Source organism: Xiphophorus maculatus, chromosome 4 (assembly GCF_002775205.1).
Source record: "Xiphophorus maculatus strain JP 163 A chromosome 4, X_maculatus-5.0-male, whole genome shotgun sequence".
Classification (NCBI taxonomy): domain Eukaryota; kingdom Metazoa; phylum Chordata; class Actinopteri; order Cyprinodontiformes; family Poeciliidae; genus Xiphophorus; species Xiphophorus maculatus.
In genome coordinates this window covers 14387830-14403242 of record NC_036446.1, presented here as the reverse complement: position 1 = coordinate 14403242, position 15413 = coordinate 14387830, and the positions used below count along the sequence as shown (strand labels likewise).

The 15413-nt window shown below is 37.7% G+C and overlaps 1 protein-coding gene across 2 annotated transcripts in view; it reads right to left on the bottom strand.

Moving 5' to 3' along the window:
• Positions 1–15413, bottom strand: part of kiaa1549l (KIAA1549 like) — a 65176-nt gene that overhangs the window by 36147 nt on the left and 13616 nt on the right. For both annotated transcript variants that reach the window (XM_023332915.1, XM_023332916.1), the window contains exon 2: positions 1486–1845. In XM_023332915.1, coding sequence (XP_023188683.1) covers positions 1486–1845 — 360 coding nt within the window. The remainder of the gene's footprint in view (positions 1–1485; positions 1846–15413) is intronic.

Here is a 15413-nt window from a genome sequence, read left to right as displayed (position 1 = left end):
TTCTAGAAGTTGGGGTTAAAGCAGGATCCTCAACGGGGACTTTATTTTAGGAGGTTGTTTTGAGGATGTCTGCTACAAAATCACCCTCTCTACATAGAGTTTTATTCAGATTTCTAGATTGTTATTTAACTCTTTAATGTTCAGTCATTCAGGTTGTTTTCCTTGCATCCACTCTCTGCTGAAAAGAAGATTTTGCCCTTTTGTTGGGTGTAAATATCGTTAGAGCTGTCCAGCCTGTGTGGGCTACATCCTTGAAAGTGCCGTTATTGTTACAAATTCCTCAACATCTGACTTTGATGTGGACGAGGCTGAGGGGGCGAAAGCGTTGGCGGGGTCATGTCTCAGCTGAGTAAGTGAAAGTGAGTTATTCAGGTGAGATGGCACGTAAGCAGATCCCAGCTCAGCCCCCGTTATCTCTCCCTGGTTGTAATTTATATTGATAGCAGGAAGTCTGGGACTGCTTTGACCTGCTGCCATCAGTAAATCACCAGGGTTAGATCATGCATCTTCTTAGGAGGAAGCTACAGAAACGTGGGTTTGTGCTGGCTTGGCGGCCATGGTTTGAGAGGGAGGCTTTCGATCTGATGAAGATTGGGAGAAAAAAAACTATTTGCTGGTTGTGAAGGTTGTTGCTGGTGTTACAGTTGGATTACCAAAATGTGAAATGATTGATGACATGCCTTTGCTACTTTTACAGGATAAAGTGAGACTATCAGCTATAGTCTTGTCTTGATTCCTAATAAAGGCTGTTCGGTGTAACATCTGCTGTGTGACATGACTAGAAAGTGAATAGCCTTCAGCACGGGCAGACAGCAGTGCTGATGTGGGATTATGTGAAACTCCCTGCTGCCTCTGAACTGCATGACTCCTTTGATTGGATGAAATTGGAGAGCTGTTTTTAAGGTTATCAGCAGATACAGAGTTCAGGCTTATGTTCAGATTTTGAATGAATCCATATAAATTAACTAAATGATTCAGACCATTGTTTGGAGTAGAATGAAAAGTGTTGGTCATCGGCCCAAGTAAGACAAAATGACTGTCATTTTATTGCTATCTTCTCTGCTGGGCTTACTTAGGAACATTGATGACTCGCTTGTGGCGTATTGTGTATCCCATTAAACAACATATATTGTAGGTCACCAACCCTATAAGAGGTGGATTTTGCTCTCAATGCTGTCTACCCAAGCCCGAGGCTCAGCAGGTAATAACGTTGCTACCGCTATCTGAGAAGCAGGCTGTGTTTGACGCACTCCCCTGACCCTAAGATGAAACCGCTTTGTTTATCTGCTCAGTGGAAGATGACTGAAAAAATAAAGATAAGAAGAATGATAGCACAAAGAAGAAAGATGGTGCTGGGTCGACACTGATGTCAATGATAAAATTTAATTTAAATGATGACAAGTTCTGCTTTCCATCTATAAATGACACATAATGGCTTGGAGGCATGGTATGTAGGGTATTTCTTAGAACGGCTAAAAATCAGACCTGAGCGTGCTCTGAAGCTGTCTCCGACTGACGATGATGAGGAGGACATGTCTGAATCTTGGCTGGAACTATGTGAAGGCCATTGGGTGGTGAGTGTATCATCCTTACTGACAGTTGGCAAGGTTCTACTTTGATCAAGGCTCACTGGATGTTTGACAGTTCCTGCCATCACAGTTAAGATGGAGGAAAAAGCCGGCTGTCCCGATAAACCTTCGCCCTCTACATCTGCGTTGCTGTCCGAATGAACCACTTGGAAAGGCACCTCCCCCATCGCTGACACCTCAGCCATTGGTTGGACATGAGGACTTGTGAATGCGGAGCTCCTCGGTGGGGAGCCAGAGGCATCATAGGTGGGTTTTTCTGCAAAAAGAACATAAAGAGAAGATTATCTATTTTTACTTTTACGTATAGCCCTATTTAGATGCCATTTCTCTGTTGAAAGTTCTTGTCAATTATGAGTCAACTCATCCACCACTAACACTATGTATATCTATCTGGCATAAAAATCTATCTATCATCAATACCAACTTCGTTGTGCAGGGACATGAGGCGGAAACATACCACCAGGGAGGTTGGCCTCCACCTGCTTTGACAGCCAATAAAGGGAAGTAATTAAATATATCACAATTATAGTAAATTCTAAGGAAACACTGTTAGATTGCTGCAATAAATACCTGTCAGTCAAAGGTTGCACATTCTTTTATGAGTAATTTTAGATTGATTAGAAGTTGTTTTCTGTTATTTCTCTATCACTTCATAGGTGTCAACTGGCTCAAAAATGTATTAAAGCCAAAAATAAATGAAAATGAAGTATAATACAAAGTTTTCAGAAATTATATGACTATTAAATTATACATTAGATCTAAGCATTAATATGGCCATAACCTTGATTTATGAAAATACTTAAATAGAAAGAAATTGTTACATGTGTACCAAAGGGTTTGCTGTGGGTTTCCATTTCTACTTCCATGAAATGGAAGTAGGGGTGGGAGTGGTTCTGGAGGGAGGTAAAGCTTTATACAAATGCAAGTCAATTACCATTTACCATGTAGGATGGGGCGAAATGTTTCAAACTCAAATTGGTCAGCAATTAAATAGAGCACTGAGGATGACAGTCAATGGTTAATAAGGATCTAAACTAAGGACTGATAAGAGGACTCAGCCTTGATTTAATAAAAGGACAGTTCTGCAGCACTGTCACAATCTTAATGTTACTTACATAGTGTATACTGACTAAATTATATTACGATATTCCTCAATAAAGATATAATAGATAACAACCATAGCTCAAAACAAATCAATTTTACATTGATTAACTCTGGCCTTTGTCTGAAAATAGAAATTTTTTCAGCATTTAAATATGTCAATAAACAACATGATCTCTGAGGAATTTTGTTTTGAGATTAGTAAAAATCAAAAAAGGCAAGAAACATTAACTTTGGTAAGTTAATATTTTTAAGTCCCTGTAACTCTTCTTTTCCCAATTTTTTGAACAGGAACAAAGGTAACAACAGTGAGTCTGTTTCTATCATAGTCCTCAATAAAAAACAAAAAAGTGCATAAAAAAGTGCCTGATTAGCACGTCGTGTTGCCTTAACCTTGACAGTTAATGCCAGCATAAAGTTTGCTTACATACGCTATATACACAACATTTTGCCTTGAAGGATTTTCAAATTAACAAGCATCACAGTGTCACTGTGGACAAAGCAAAAGCAGCTCATCTACTCCCTTTCACACACACACACACACACACAGACAAGCACTGAACCGTGTAAGGTACAAATGATGTGTTACTCGAGGCTGGCAGGTATTTTTGCTTAACCACTGCTATGATGAAGGAGAATTTGTGGTTTGACCAAGCACTCAAGTAAACATAAAAAATTAAATAGTATTCATTTTATGCAGTTTTTCTTCTATTAAGTATGAAACTCACTTTGTTCATTTCTTATTTTTGTCTTTATGGGGAATGTTTCAAAGCTGTAGTCAAGGCTTTTTTTACATTATTATAAAGATACTTCTAGAAAATAAAATGTTACTTTAAGTTGTTTTCTCTGGTGCACTGAACAATTGAAATGTTTCTTTTTCCTTGTGCAAATGTTAAGACCTTCATAAACACTGCTCTGAGCCCAGGTTTGGGGTGTAAATGCATTTTTCTGACATTCCCTGACAGCATACCAAGGGCAGACAGTGGTGCATTCCCTAACGAAAGAAAACAGAGGCAATCCTTAAAGTAGAACAAATGGAATTATTCAAGAGATTGCAGCCATAAGCAGACCTGAAATCTGACTTCCTGAAAATCACAAAAAGGACTCCCGGCGCAAAGCTGTTTGCATTTGCAAAAATCACAGCTCAGAAATAGGTAGCATGATGGATGTGGAGAGCAGAAACTAACCAACAAGATGCTGGTGGTGATTACCAGACTGAATTCAGCTGAAGTGGATTTGTCTTTAGTCCTTTTCCGTCCTCTTAGCTGGCCTTATTTGTGGCACGTTATCGACTCGACCAAACAGGGTTTCTTTCTTCCATTTTTAAAACTTAGCAGTCGTGTCACATCTGCCGCCCCCTTAGCAAGTTTCCACCGCTGAACTGCAGCAGTTCACACACTCATGTACGACTGCCGTTTCTGAGCAGACATGAGCAATGGTGTTTGAGGAAACCTTATAATGTCTGCAAGACGATTCAGCTTTATTTTATTTGTTTCATAAATCTCTAATTAGTTAAAATGTGAAATTGCTTTTCACATTTTGAAATGTTGAATATGTTCTGACAACCGGTTGTTATGAACAGAAATTACAATTACACACTCACAAAATGACCACTAACAAAACAAAGGACATGAGTCCTGCTTCAAGGCCACAAAGAGGTCAGTGAGATCTTTTAAAGCCAATTAGTAAGCCCAGCGGCATCATAAATGTGACTGTATGCAAAAGATGCCAGCGCAAGTGGAGGTGTGAGGTTCACCTGCGGTTTGCCACCTGCTCTGACGGTACGGAGCATAAGGGAACATTCTCAGCAGCAAACAAGAGGACAAAGTGTGCAGATGAAAGGAGAGAGGAGGAAGTAAATGATGAGCTGGGAATTAAAGATAAATTAATGAGAGATGACACATGATTGAACTCAGGCTCTCTGAGTATGAAAATCACATTTCTTTCCAAGTTTGCAGGTAAAAAAAGTAATATAAACAACTGTTTTTGTCTTTAAAATGTATTAAAACACAATAATACACAAAGTTTTTATGCTGATGTTTTTTACAGTGACCACACTAAATGAAAACAGTGGAATTTTAATCATTGTACCAACACAGTTTAGCTAAAGTGAATTAACAAGGTTTTACGGATATAAATCTCAAAAGTGACATGCATTCACCTTCACACTCCTTTTACTTTTCACTCCTAAGGAAAAATGTGTGCAGTCAGGTTCCTTCTGAAGTCACCTAATAAGAAAATGATACCCTACTTCTGAAAATTTTATCTCAGTATAAATACAGCTTTTCCACAAAGGCCTCAAGTTTATCAGAGAAGACTTTTGAATAAACATGTGAAGACCAAGGAAGACATGGGGATATAAAACAATATTTGTAGCTACAAACTTATGGCCAAACACACAAAACAGTAGGTCGGGGTAAGAGTACACTAGCCATAGAGGTAGTCAAGAGGGCTACTATAAGGAGCTGCAGAGATTCACAACTCCAATGAGAGAATTTGTTGACAGAACATCTATTAGTTGCAAACTTCATAAATCTGTTTTTTTTATGGAAGTACAAAAAGCTAAAAGTCCACAACCCATGTTGGCAGCCCTGACAGTCAGGGTGGTCTGGTCAGATGTTTCCAAAACTGAGCCTTTTTGTCCACATGCAAAAGATTGTGTTAAAGAAAATGAACATAACACATCAACCTGGTCACACCAGTCAAATGGGATCATGATGTGCCTTATTTCTCCAGGAATCAGACACATCAGAATTGAATGGAAAACTGATGTAGCCAATACAGGGCAATCCTGCAGGGGAACTGTTTGAAGCGGCAGAAGTCACAAAATGTGCAAAAAAATGGAATTAATAACTTTGTTAGGAACCATAAAGCCAATTAGAACAGAAGTGCATTTAAGCTGAGCTTTGTTTCAAGTTAAATACCAGAATGCATTGACAAAACATGGAGAACAAGAATAATAATATAATTCAAAGATTCAATGTAACATTTCCCTGTTATTTCTCATTTAAATGGATGTTGTAGAGATTAAATGTATATAAAATTTTAATTTGCTCACAGTGGTGCTTGTCATCTGTTTACCTTTGCAATAAAATCAAAGACTTGAATATTAATGTAAATGTTGGTTATTAAACATATACTGTAAGTATCTTGAGACAAACAATCAATTCAATGTAAACTTCAAAAGCACCAACCTTTGTCAGCTTTCATTTGAGCAAGGACACATAAACTGTCTTAAGTTTTGATTTAAAAGTGCCTGTAAATATCTTCGGTCAATTGCTCTTATTTATATCAGTGGAACACTTTATTAAGTGTGTCAAAAATTATTCACATTTGTTATTGAAACAAAGAGTTGTTATACGCAGGAAATATTGGTCACCGTTAAATAAAAATATCCATTCTACTCTTAACACAACACCCAATACCACAGGCTCCTGAAAGAAATTAACATATGATCAGTAGGTCATTTATTCATTACAAAACATTTGGTTTTAGTGTACTTTTTAAAAAAATAAAAACAAGGCTCTATGACCCTGCCTTGTATTTAAAACCTTCTTCCCAACCCTGGTCCTCAAGGCCCACTGTCCTACATGTTTGAGAGGTTTCCCTGCTTTAATGTGCCTGATTCAACTGATTGCAGTTCACCAAACGCCTGTTAATCAGTCATCAATTAAAATCAGCTGGACTGAAGCAAGGAAATACCTAAAGCATGCAGGGCAGTGTGCCTTGAGGACCAGGGTTGGGAAACGCAGACCCAAACCACAGACCTCATTTTCACACTGATTTTCCGCCCTCTGCAGCCAGCATTATCTTTGTGCTACCAGGGCGCAGACGTGACACTAGTGGGGCCTGCACTGCTCCACTCTTATTATGCACACACTTTCTTTTTGCTTTGAGCTGTTTTTGTTCTCTCATGTGCAGAAAACAGTAAACAAGACAGTATAATTCAAATAGTAGCCTATCGGTCCGCTGCGAGCACAGAAACACGCTGAAGAGGCCGGGTCGAGCTGTTTTTTTGATTTTAATGGAAAGTGCCTGAAAAGTATATTTTACGCATTGGCTCGTATAGAAAAGCAGTTCCACACGCAACTGCTTTGAGCTGTTGTTCTTTTGAAATTATAAACTAATGCGGCTGAACGTATGCATTTTCATCTGGTTTCAAGCTTGGAGAAGAAAAACCTACAGGTTGTGGCCGAGATGGACCATTGGGCCAACAGGATAGTTGTAAAGTATGTTACACAGGCTGAACCTTTTCATTTTTCTGCATATGTTTTCATGAACCATGAACCTGAGTCCAGTTTTTTTGGAATTTTATCTGATAGGCCATCACAAAGTAGAGCATGAAAAAAAGAAAAGAAATGTGTTGTGTGCATTTCCATGAGTCCTCTTTCAGACAACTCTGTGCAGAAACTTCATTTGCTGCAAACAGGGTTTCACATCATTTGGTGCATTTTAATACCAGCTTTACACATCTAGAAGCAGAAATATTCCATCATTATTCCACCATTGGGCAACAGGCATGGGATATGTCACCAGTTCATCACTAGGCAACAAAAGACAAACAAACATGTACACACTCACACCTAGAACAATTCACGTTATGGACTGTGGGAAAAATCCGGAGTACACAAAGAGAAGCCATGCATGCGCAGGGAGAACATTAAAACTCCATGCACAAAGAACACAGAATTCAAACCCAGAATGTGTTTAGCTTGTTGGTGATGTTCTCTGTCAGGTCATGCATCACTGGATTCATCATTCACAAGTCATTAGATTTGTAGTTCAGCAATGGTTTTCTTTCTCCACACTTCCATAAATTTCAGATTTTGAAGACCACAACTAATAATTGTTATTTCAGCAACTTCAATTACATCCCTGTGCGACAATCAAATCTGGGAACATTGTTTTATAACCATTCTCATTTTTTCATCTGTTATGAAATTTCATATGTGGCATTTAATGGCGGCAAATTATTAACATTTGGCCTGGAATTCACTGTTGCTAATGCTTAGGACATTTCTGGTCAATAGAAGCTCTGCAGTGGTCAAATCAATCAATCAATTAATCAAGTTTAATTGTACAGCACTTTTCAGCAGCAAGGCAGTTCAAAGTGTTTCATAAAACTCAAAGAGAAAAAGTCATAAACACATCATAGTTATTAATTTTGAAACCAGTAACAATTATTACATTTTATTGAGTGCCATCATCAAAATCCTCAGTGCACATCAGATATCTTTGGTGAATGTTCCAGTGATTATCTGTTGAAAGGAATGCTACAGAGGTGGGCTTTTAGCCTTGATTTAAAGGAACAGAGAAGGCAAAAAAAAAAAAATGGGCTCACTTTAAGTTATATCCTATGACCACAGGATTATTAGTAATAAAAATGTACACAGGAAATGTAAATGCTCTGTTTAAATTAACCCATTTTGCATGCATTATTTTATTAATGATGGGGTAAGTGAAAAAAAACTCTGTAACAGCAAACAGAACAGTGACTCAGAGGAAGAGATGCTCTCACCATCTTTCTCTCTTCCTCCTGCCCCGTCTTCCTTTCCCTCCAGATGAACATGCAGCCACTTTTCAGCCTGACAAGTCAACAGAGTGACTCCTGTGCTGAAGCAGCTCAGGACACTCTAGTTATTAAGGCTTATGTTGTTGCAGTCATGTCCGCTCCTATTACAGTTTATAGAGCATGTTCTCTGCTGCCCGTGTTCCAATGTTACAACTCGAATTATTTGGGATTCAGTGAGAAAAAAATAAATAAATTGCATTCTGGTCATATTATAGACATCTCTTCTTAAATGTTCCAAATACAAGGAGCTCACTACTTGTTTCAGTCATATATAGAAGCAAAACAAAACATCTAAGCAGGCATAGTCATGTCTAGTAGGATGGGCCCAGTCATGAAATTATGGATGGTACACTGCTCTCTAAACTAAATGTTACAATCATTTCCTCCTGTATTTGCACCTCTGTGTGGTGCATTAGACCAATCATCCCATTGAGAGTCTCTTCTTGTTTGTCACTGCCGGTACTGGTTGAGTACAGGATACTCACAGTCCTCTAATTCTTGGCTTTTAGCAAAGCCTTTTTTTGGAAGCGACAACGTTCACGTTCTCTCCGGGCTCAGATAAGTGATCACATATCAGATTTCTCAGACTGTTCAGCGAATACAGAGGAACAAAGGTCAGCATGAAGAGATTATGTAATTCCACAATTTCTATCCCGTTTAAAACCTATAAATGGCATCCAGCTGCTTTTGCGTCTTTGATAATGTTGGGATTAAGACTGGTTTAAGAACTAGCATCTTCAGAGCCGCTTATTTTTCTCCAAACTAAACAGGCGAGTGGAGTGTAGTCAAAGAAAAAAACAGGTAAGCTTTGATGTGTCTGCCTCGAGCAATGTAGCACCACCTACAGCTCAAAGGGCAAGATGCCTGTGACTAATGAAGCTGGATTTAATTTGGCATTAGTTCAGCAAAAACAGCAATGTGAAATTCAACCAAAATTTATTTCAGTTTTTGAAGATATAAATATATACTCACTCTCATCAAAGTCAAATCCAACGTTAGATAAAAGTTTGATAAAGTTCTCCTGTATTTGTTTGTTTTTATGAAAAATAAAATAAAATAAAGGTGTGGTTCCCTGAATCTTGGGTGTTCTCTTCCATCTCAAGGTTTCAGTGATCCAAAGAGTGTCAGTAAAAAGTAATACAATTTAGACTCAAATGAAAAAAATGCTGATTGTTTCAAGTAGATGGCTGATACAGTGACTCTCAAAAGCTCACACGCTAGTGATGAAATGCCTGGTTTTGTATCCCAAATATATATTAAATGTATCATTAAAATGAAAAACAAACTTAATAGTTAGAGGGAAACCTAAAGAAACAAAGAGCAGCAATGATCTGTATGCTTAAATGAGCATAGCCTTAAATTAATACTTTGTTAAAGTACATTTTGACTTAGCTTCAACAATCTTCTTGAGTTCACTCTTATCAGCTATTGTGAATCTGGTTAACCAGACATAAAGGAATAGCACGAATTTTTCATCGCTTAGCTAAAGTTAGAGCTGAGCATCCATCCATCCATCCATTTTCTAACACCCTTGTCCCTAGAGGGGTTGGGAGGGGTGCTGGTGCCTATCTCCAGCTATCGTTCCGGGCGAGAGGCGGGGTTCACTCTGGACAGGTCGCCAGTCTGTTGCAGGGCAACACAGAGACAGACAGGACAAACGACCATGCACACACACACCTAGGGAGAATTTAGATAGACCAATTTACCTAACAGTCATGTTTTTGGACTGTGGGAGGAAGCCGGAGTACCCGGAGAGAACCCACCATGCAGAAAGACCCCGGGCCGGGAATCGAACCCAGGACCTTCTTGCTGCAAGGCAACAGTGCTACCAATTGCACCAACGTGCAGCCTTAGAGCTGAGCAGAAAGGTTAAAATTATCAAAAGGATCTTACTATAAATTAGTCAGCAAAAGGGGGAAACAAAAAACGTGCAGAACTTTACACCATAACACAGTAATGACAGTCTGCAATCACTGGAGAAAATATGAGATAACAGTGACTGGGCCTGAACAATACCAGTAAAACATGTGCTTGTGTTGGTGAATGGCACAATTATGATATAATATAAAAGCAAATAATTAAAATGTGTTAATGTCTTTCTGCTTTGGATACAATGAAAGAGACCCTCGATAATGAGTAGTCTTTCCAGGTGATGAAAGAACTAAATTCATCATTTATTTCTCAGTAACAAGACAGCTTTGCACAAGTTTCTACTGTTTATGCAAGGACAGAATTTTATATTCTTAATGACTTGACTAAGTTGCCACCTGTTTACATGATAAAAACTTTACTACTTAATTACCTCATGCGAAATCGATATACAGTAAGGTTGAAGTTACTCCTCATCAATAAAATGAAAAGCTGTCAGGCTTTGGTGAGTAAAACAAGCTGTGTTCCATTAACAAACACTCTGATCTGTAAAGATGTAGGAGCACGTCTGAGCAGAATATTCTTTTGATGACTGAAGTGATCCAAAGAACCTCGTTGAGCCAGACATGATGACTGAAAGCCAGAAGCCTCAGAGAGCTTCTTCAGGCAATTGCAGACCAGTAAAGATAAGATTTTTCTTTACTTCCTACACCATGTCCAGAGGCAAAGCTGGCCTCTCAATCGAGAGATAAAAGAAAAGGTAGCAACTCACCATGGAAATTTCACAGGAATTAAATCTATGTATTAGATTTCATTTCTTTCAGCTGCTTTTTTTTTTTTTATCTAAATGTTGTAATTCTCATCATTTTGCAAGAAACAAGATACATATTTGTTCACAAAAATGGGCTCCCAGAGATGCTTTCAATAGACTGGCAGGAATTCTATAATCATTGTACCTATTTCCTGATATCTTCTGATAAATGAACAGAGAGGAGGCTGTGTCAAACCAGGCTAACGGCTGTCTAATGGAGACATACATATCAAAGAGAACAGGCGACAAGTGTAGAAGCATCACTCCATGCTCGGGGCGGTGATGGGCTGGGAAATTACAGCAGCCATTTCACATGCCAGGCTGCTGAGAAAAGGCAACAGATAGTGACAGCAAATGATGAATAAGGCAAATACAAATGCCACATACTGTAAATGACATTTTGTTTTCAAAAATGGTACTTTGGCAGAAGGAAAAACCTGAAAGGTACAAATGTTGACATAACTGGAAAGGTATAAAACAGATAACTGCAATGAACATGTGACAACTGTGCTGCTCTGTACAGTCTGATCGTATCAACCTGGCCTACATAGCAGGCTCAGTTGTGACTGGTTTGGTCTGGGAAAAGACACGTGAAAGTGTGTTTGAATATGAGGAGGTCCAGATTCCTCCTCATATTCAACTGGGAAGCAGTTAAAACCATTAGATTTAGCTGCTTCCCAGAGCAGTTAAATCTAATAGTTTATGCTATTAGATTTAAGCTCATATAATATTTAAATCAGTAACTTCAAATAACTGTTACTTTGACATTTTCATGTACATTTGCATAGGTTTTTGTCATAACTAGGTTAGCGTTTGAAAATTATTTGAAAATAACTTAAAGGAACAATAAAATGGTAGGAAGTACACAATGCCCAATGAATAATATTACCAACATTAAAATGTATAAACTGCACAAAATACTTTAATTTTGACGTTGTGAGCCCAGCTTATGAACTTTTTCCTGGGTGGAAAAAGTTTTTTTGCACTAAATAAATTCATCATTTGAAAATTATTTTATGCATTAAATTAAGCTATGTTTGTTTGATAATGATCGAAAATTTTGAAGTGTAACCAAACAGTAAAAAACACACAACTGGATTAAAAGTAAAAAATATATATATTAAAAACTATAGCTCCAACTAAGGAGAAATTGGCAATTTCAAGGTGTTTTACTGTAGAAGATGTGTAATATCCAAATTAGACCGTTTTTGAAGTGGGATTAATATATTTTTTAATATTCATACCTCCAAACTACTTGCTCAGTAAAACTCATAAAAACTTCAGATATGCACAAAACATAACAAAGCCTTCTGTAATAAACAAATAATAAAAACATAGAATGCCCTCAGGTGTCTGTGGTGAGATGTCACACGAGAGTGCTGTCATATCAGGTGGAGCTCAGCATGATCAGACGCTACTTCTCCGTTCTGCTGTCATTGGTGAGAAGTTCCCATACCCCTCTGTCTGACCGTTTAATTGGACCCTCAGAGAGACTTCAAAGGAAATCAAAGCTCTTCTCTTGGTGTGGCAGAATGCTGACTGTACTTGTGTTTTATTTGCCCTGTGCTGATCTCCTGTCTCTGTCCCTGTCGGACCAGTTGTGCTTCAGTGATACAACTACAAGTCCCCAAAACACATTTTGAAGAATATATTTTGTCTTAGTTAACTTTTGGGGGAATACCACCTTATTATTGTCCCCCAAGTAATTGTGATCATAAATGAAATCCAAAATGAGCACAATTAAAGCAAACCTAATCTTACATTCTAGACTTTCAGACATTGCACCTAGCTCATGTAGTTGTTAAACCACAACCGCTAAGCAGTATTTTTTTGATTAATGAGGCTTGATACTGTCAGAGCAGATCATTCTTTCCACTCTGATTTGCCACAAAAACCCATGCTGACAATTCACAGGCTAGTTAAGAGAAAAACAAAGTCACTGTGCCTAAATTCTGTATAAAGAGAGTATATTTATTTCTATGAGGATGGTGCAACAGCATAAACTCCAAAGCACTCATTTTAAATGAGTCAATCACAAGTAAAAGCACAACAAAAGGAGAATCTGACAACCAAAAAAGAGAGATAATATATTTATAATTTTAATTCAATGATGCACACAACCTCGCAACTGACTCACAATGGTTCCTATGTTGAAAACTGTTAACCTCTGAAAGCTGTTCAAATCACAATCATATTTATTCCCTGACAGTGTACCACAGTGTAGTTTGAGGCCTATAAAATAGGGAGGATAACCATGACAAATAATAAGGTGGGATCAGTCTGTTAAGCTTCCAGGATTCCCCTCTGAACTCGACATTAGAGTCAAGTACAAGAATGTCAAAATCTTTTTAATACTGTCACACAGCTTTGTAATCTGGGGTCAGTATAGCAAAGGGCCACAAAGTAGCTTATTCTGGCTAGGATTCACAGGGATTTAGAAATCAAAGTTTCCAAAACTCATTGATGGTTTACAAATATGACACCATACATTGCATTCAGTATTCAGACACTTGAACTTTTAACATTTTATTACATTACAATACAAATTCTATGTATTTTATCTTCAGTTTTACTTGATAGACAAAGCAGTGCACAACTACAGTGCATAACTGTGAGTTGAATGGAAATGTATAGGGCTCAGAGGTTTGAAAATATATTTGTAGTTTGCTACAAGTCTTGTAATTGCCACACTAAACATGTGGAAGGAGGTGTTTTAAAAACACACACACAACTTTTTGGCCTTCATGCAAAATGCTGTTCGTAAAACACTTGCTGATTTTCCTCAGCAAGAACATAAAAGGCAGTCAGAGTTCATAGAAAAATGAATGAAGATGAGCACAATCCTAGAAGAAAAAGCTGTACGCACTAGATATTCAGTCCAAGGCAGATAGTTGTTATGGAGGTCATGGTGATTATTTTTTTATGTTGTGTGTACATAAAGGTTGTTCTAAAAATACTATAAGAAGCATTGAGACCTTGCTGGATGGAAACAACATTGTGTTTGCTATACTGAGAGTTAGTTCTTTAGATCCCAAAGACTCAGGTATGAAGTGTTCACTTTTTAAATACTATCGTTTTAAGAATTATGTCTGTGTTTTACATGCTTTGCTGTAAAGCCCAAAACAATAACACATCTTTACCTTGCTCATGTACTCCAGAGAAGTTAAACCTTTATGACTTTATGGTGAAAGTGAGCCTAAATCTTTATATCACAATAGAAAGACTACACAATTGTTTACACCCACAATGATAACCTGAGCAAAATGTTACAACTAACGCTGTGATAATAAAAGAAAAAATAGAAGCTGCATTACTGCTCAGCCATAGACCGGGACTGTCTTCCAGGTCAAACAACATGTTTGTAGCACAACACAGACACTAGTTGTGATTCACATCAAAGTGATCAGATATTCAACCTGGACCCAACCCTCTAACAGGCAAACCAGCAAAGAGATCACCACTCCTTCCAGCAGGCAGAGTGATGGATGAGCTCTCAGGGAAACACATCCTAAATTCAGCCAATCACTGCAGGACAACAACTGTTACATTGCAGCAGCTTCTGAGGCTGATAACTCACAAATACCAAACATCAATTGCAGACCTGAATTTTGAAAATATTCACTATACCACAGAGTTAGAGAGGACTGTGCTTTGAATAGATCATCATTATTGCAGGGTCTCCGGTACTTAAAACACTATATTATAAACTAATGCTTTTCCTGCACGACATGTCAACACTTCCACTGTGAAAAAGGTTTAATTTATGTCACTGTGGTTGTGAAAACCATTTGCCTGCAGGGCCGCTGTTCGTTAGTTCATGCTGCTGCTGCTGCAATACAATGCAGTTTTAATTGTAATTTTAAAACTGACATGCAATTAAATGATTTAGAAGTAATTATGTAATAACGCTTCAGCCTCCTAAAAACAAACATTCAATTAGAAGCTCATTAATCATGACAAAAGCTAGGAAAACAACAGGCTTTTAAACAGCATATTGCCTAATTTATAACCATAAATTTAACTATTTTAGTCTGTCACAATAGTTGCAAAACATGCTTCATGTAACTAGAACTGCGGCATCACTAGATTGAATCTTTTCAGTGTTTGTTTTGACAAAACAAAAGTTGCACACTAATCATTTAGATAAAGCTGGGATGGAGTGAGATCATACACGTTAATATTTTTCTGACATCAAAGCAGAAAATATTTGCTTTGATGTCAGACTCATATTTCGCTATTCAACAGTGAAATATGATGGTATGACGTTAAACTTTCTGGATTGTGAATGTGTACTTACACAAAAAACACATTTAAGCAAAAGGGAAGGTTTTTTGTGGGGACAAATGAGAACATGTTCCTGGTCATCATTTTTTTGATTGTACTGAGCTCTGCTAGTTTTGGGTCAATAAAATTTTGATTAAAGTTTGCGTTGTGAGTATAATGGTAATGAATAGGCATAAATACAGTTACT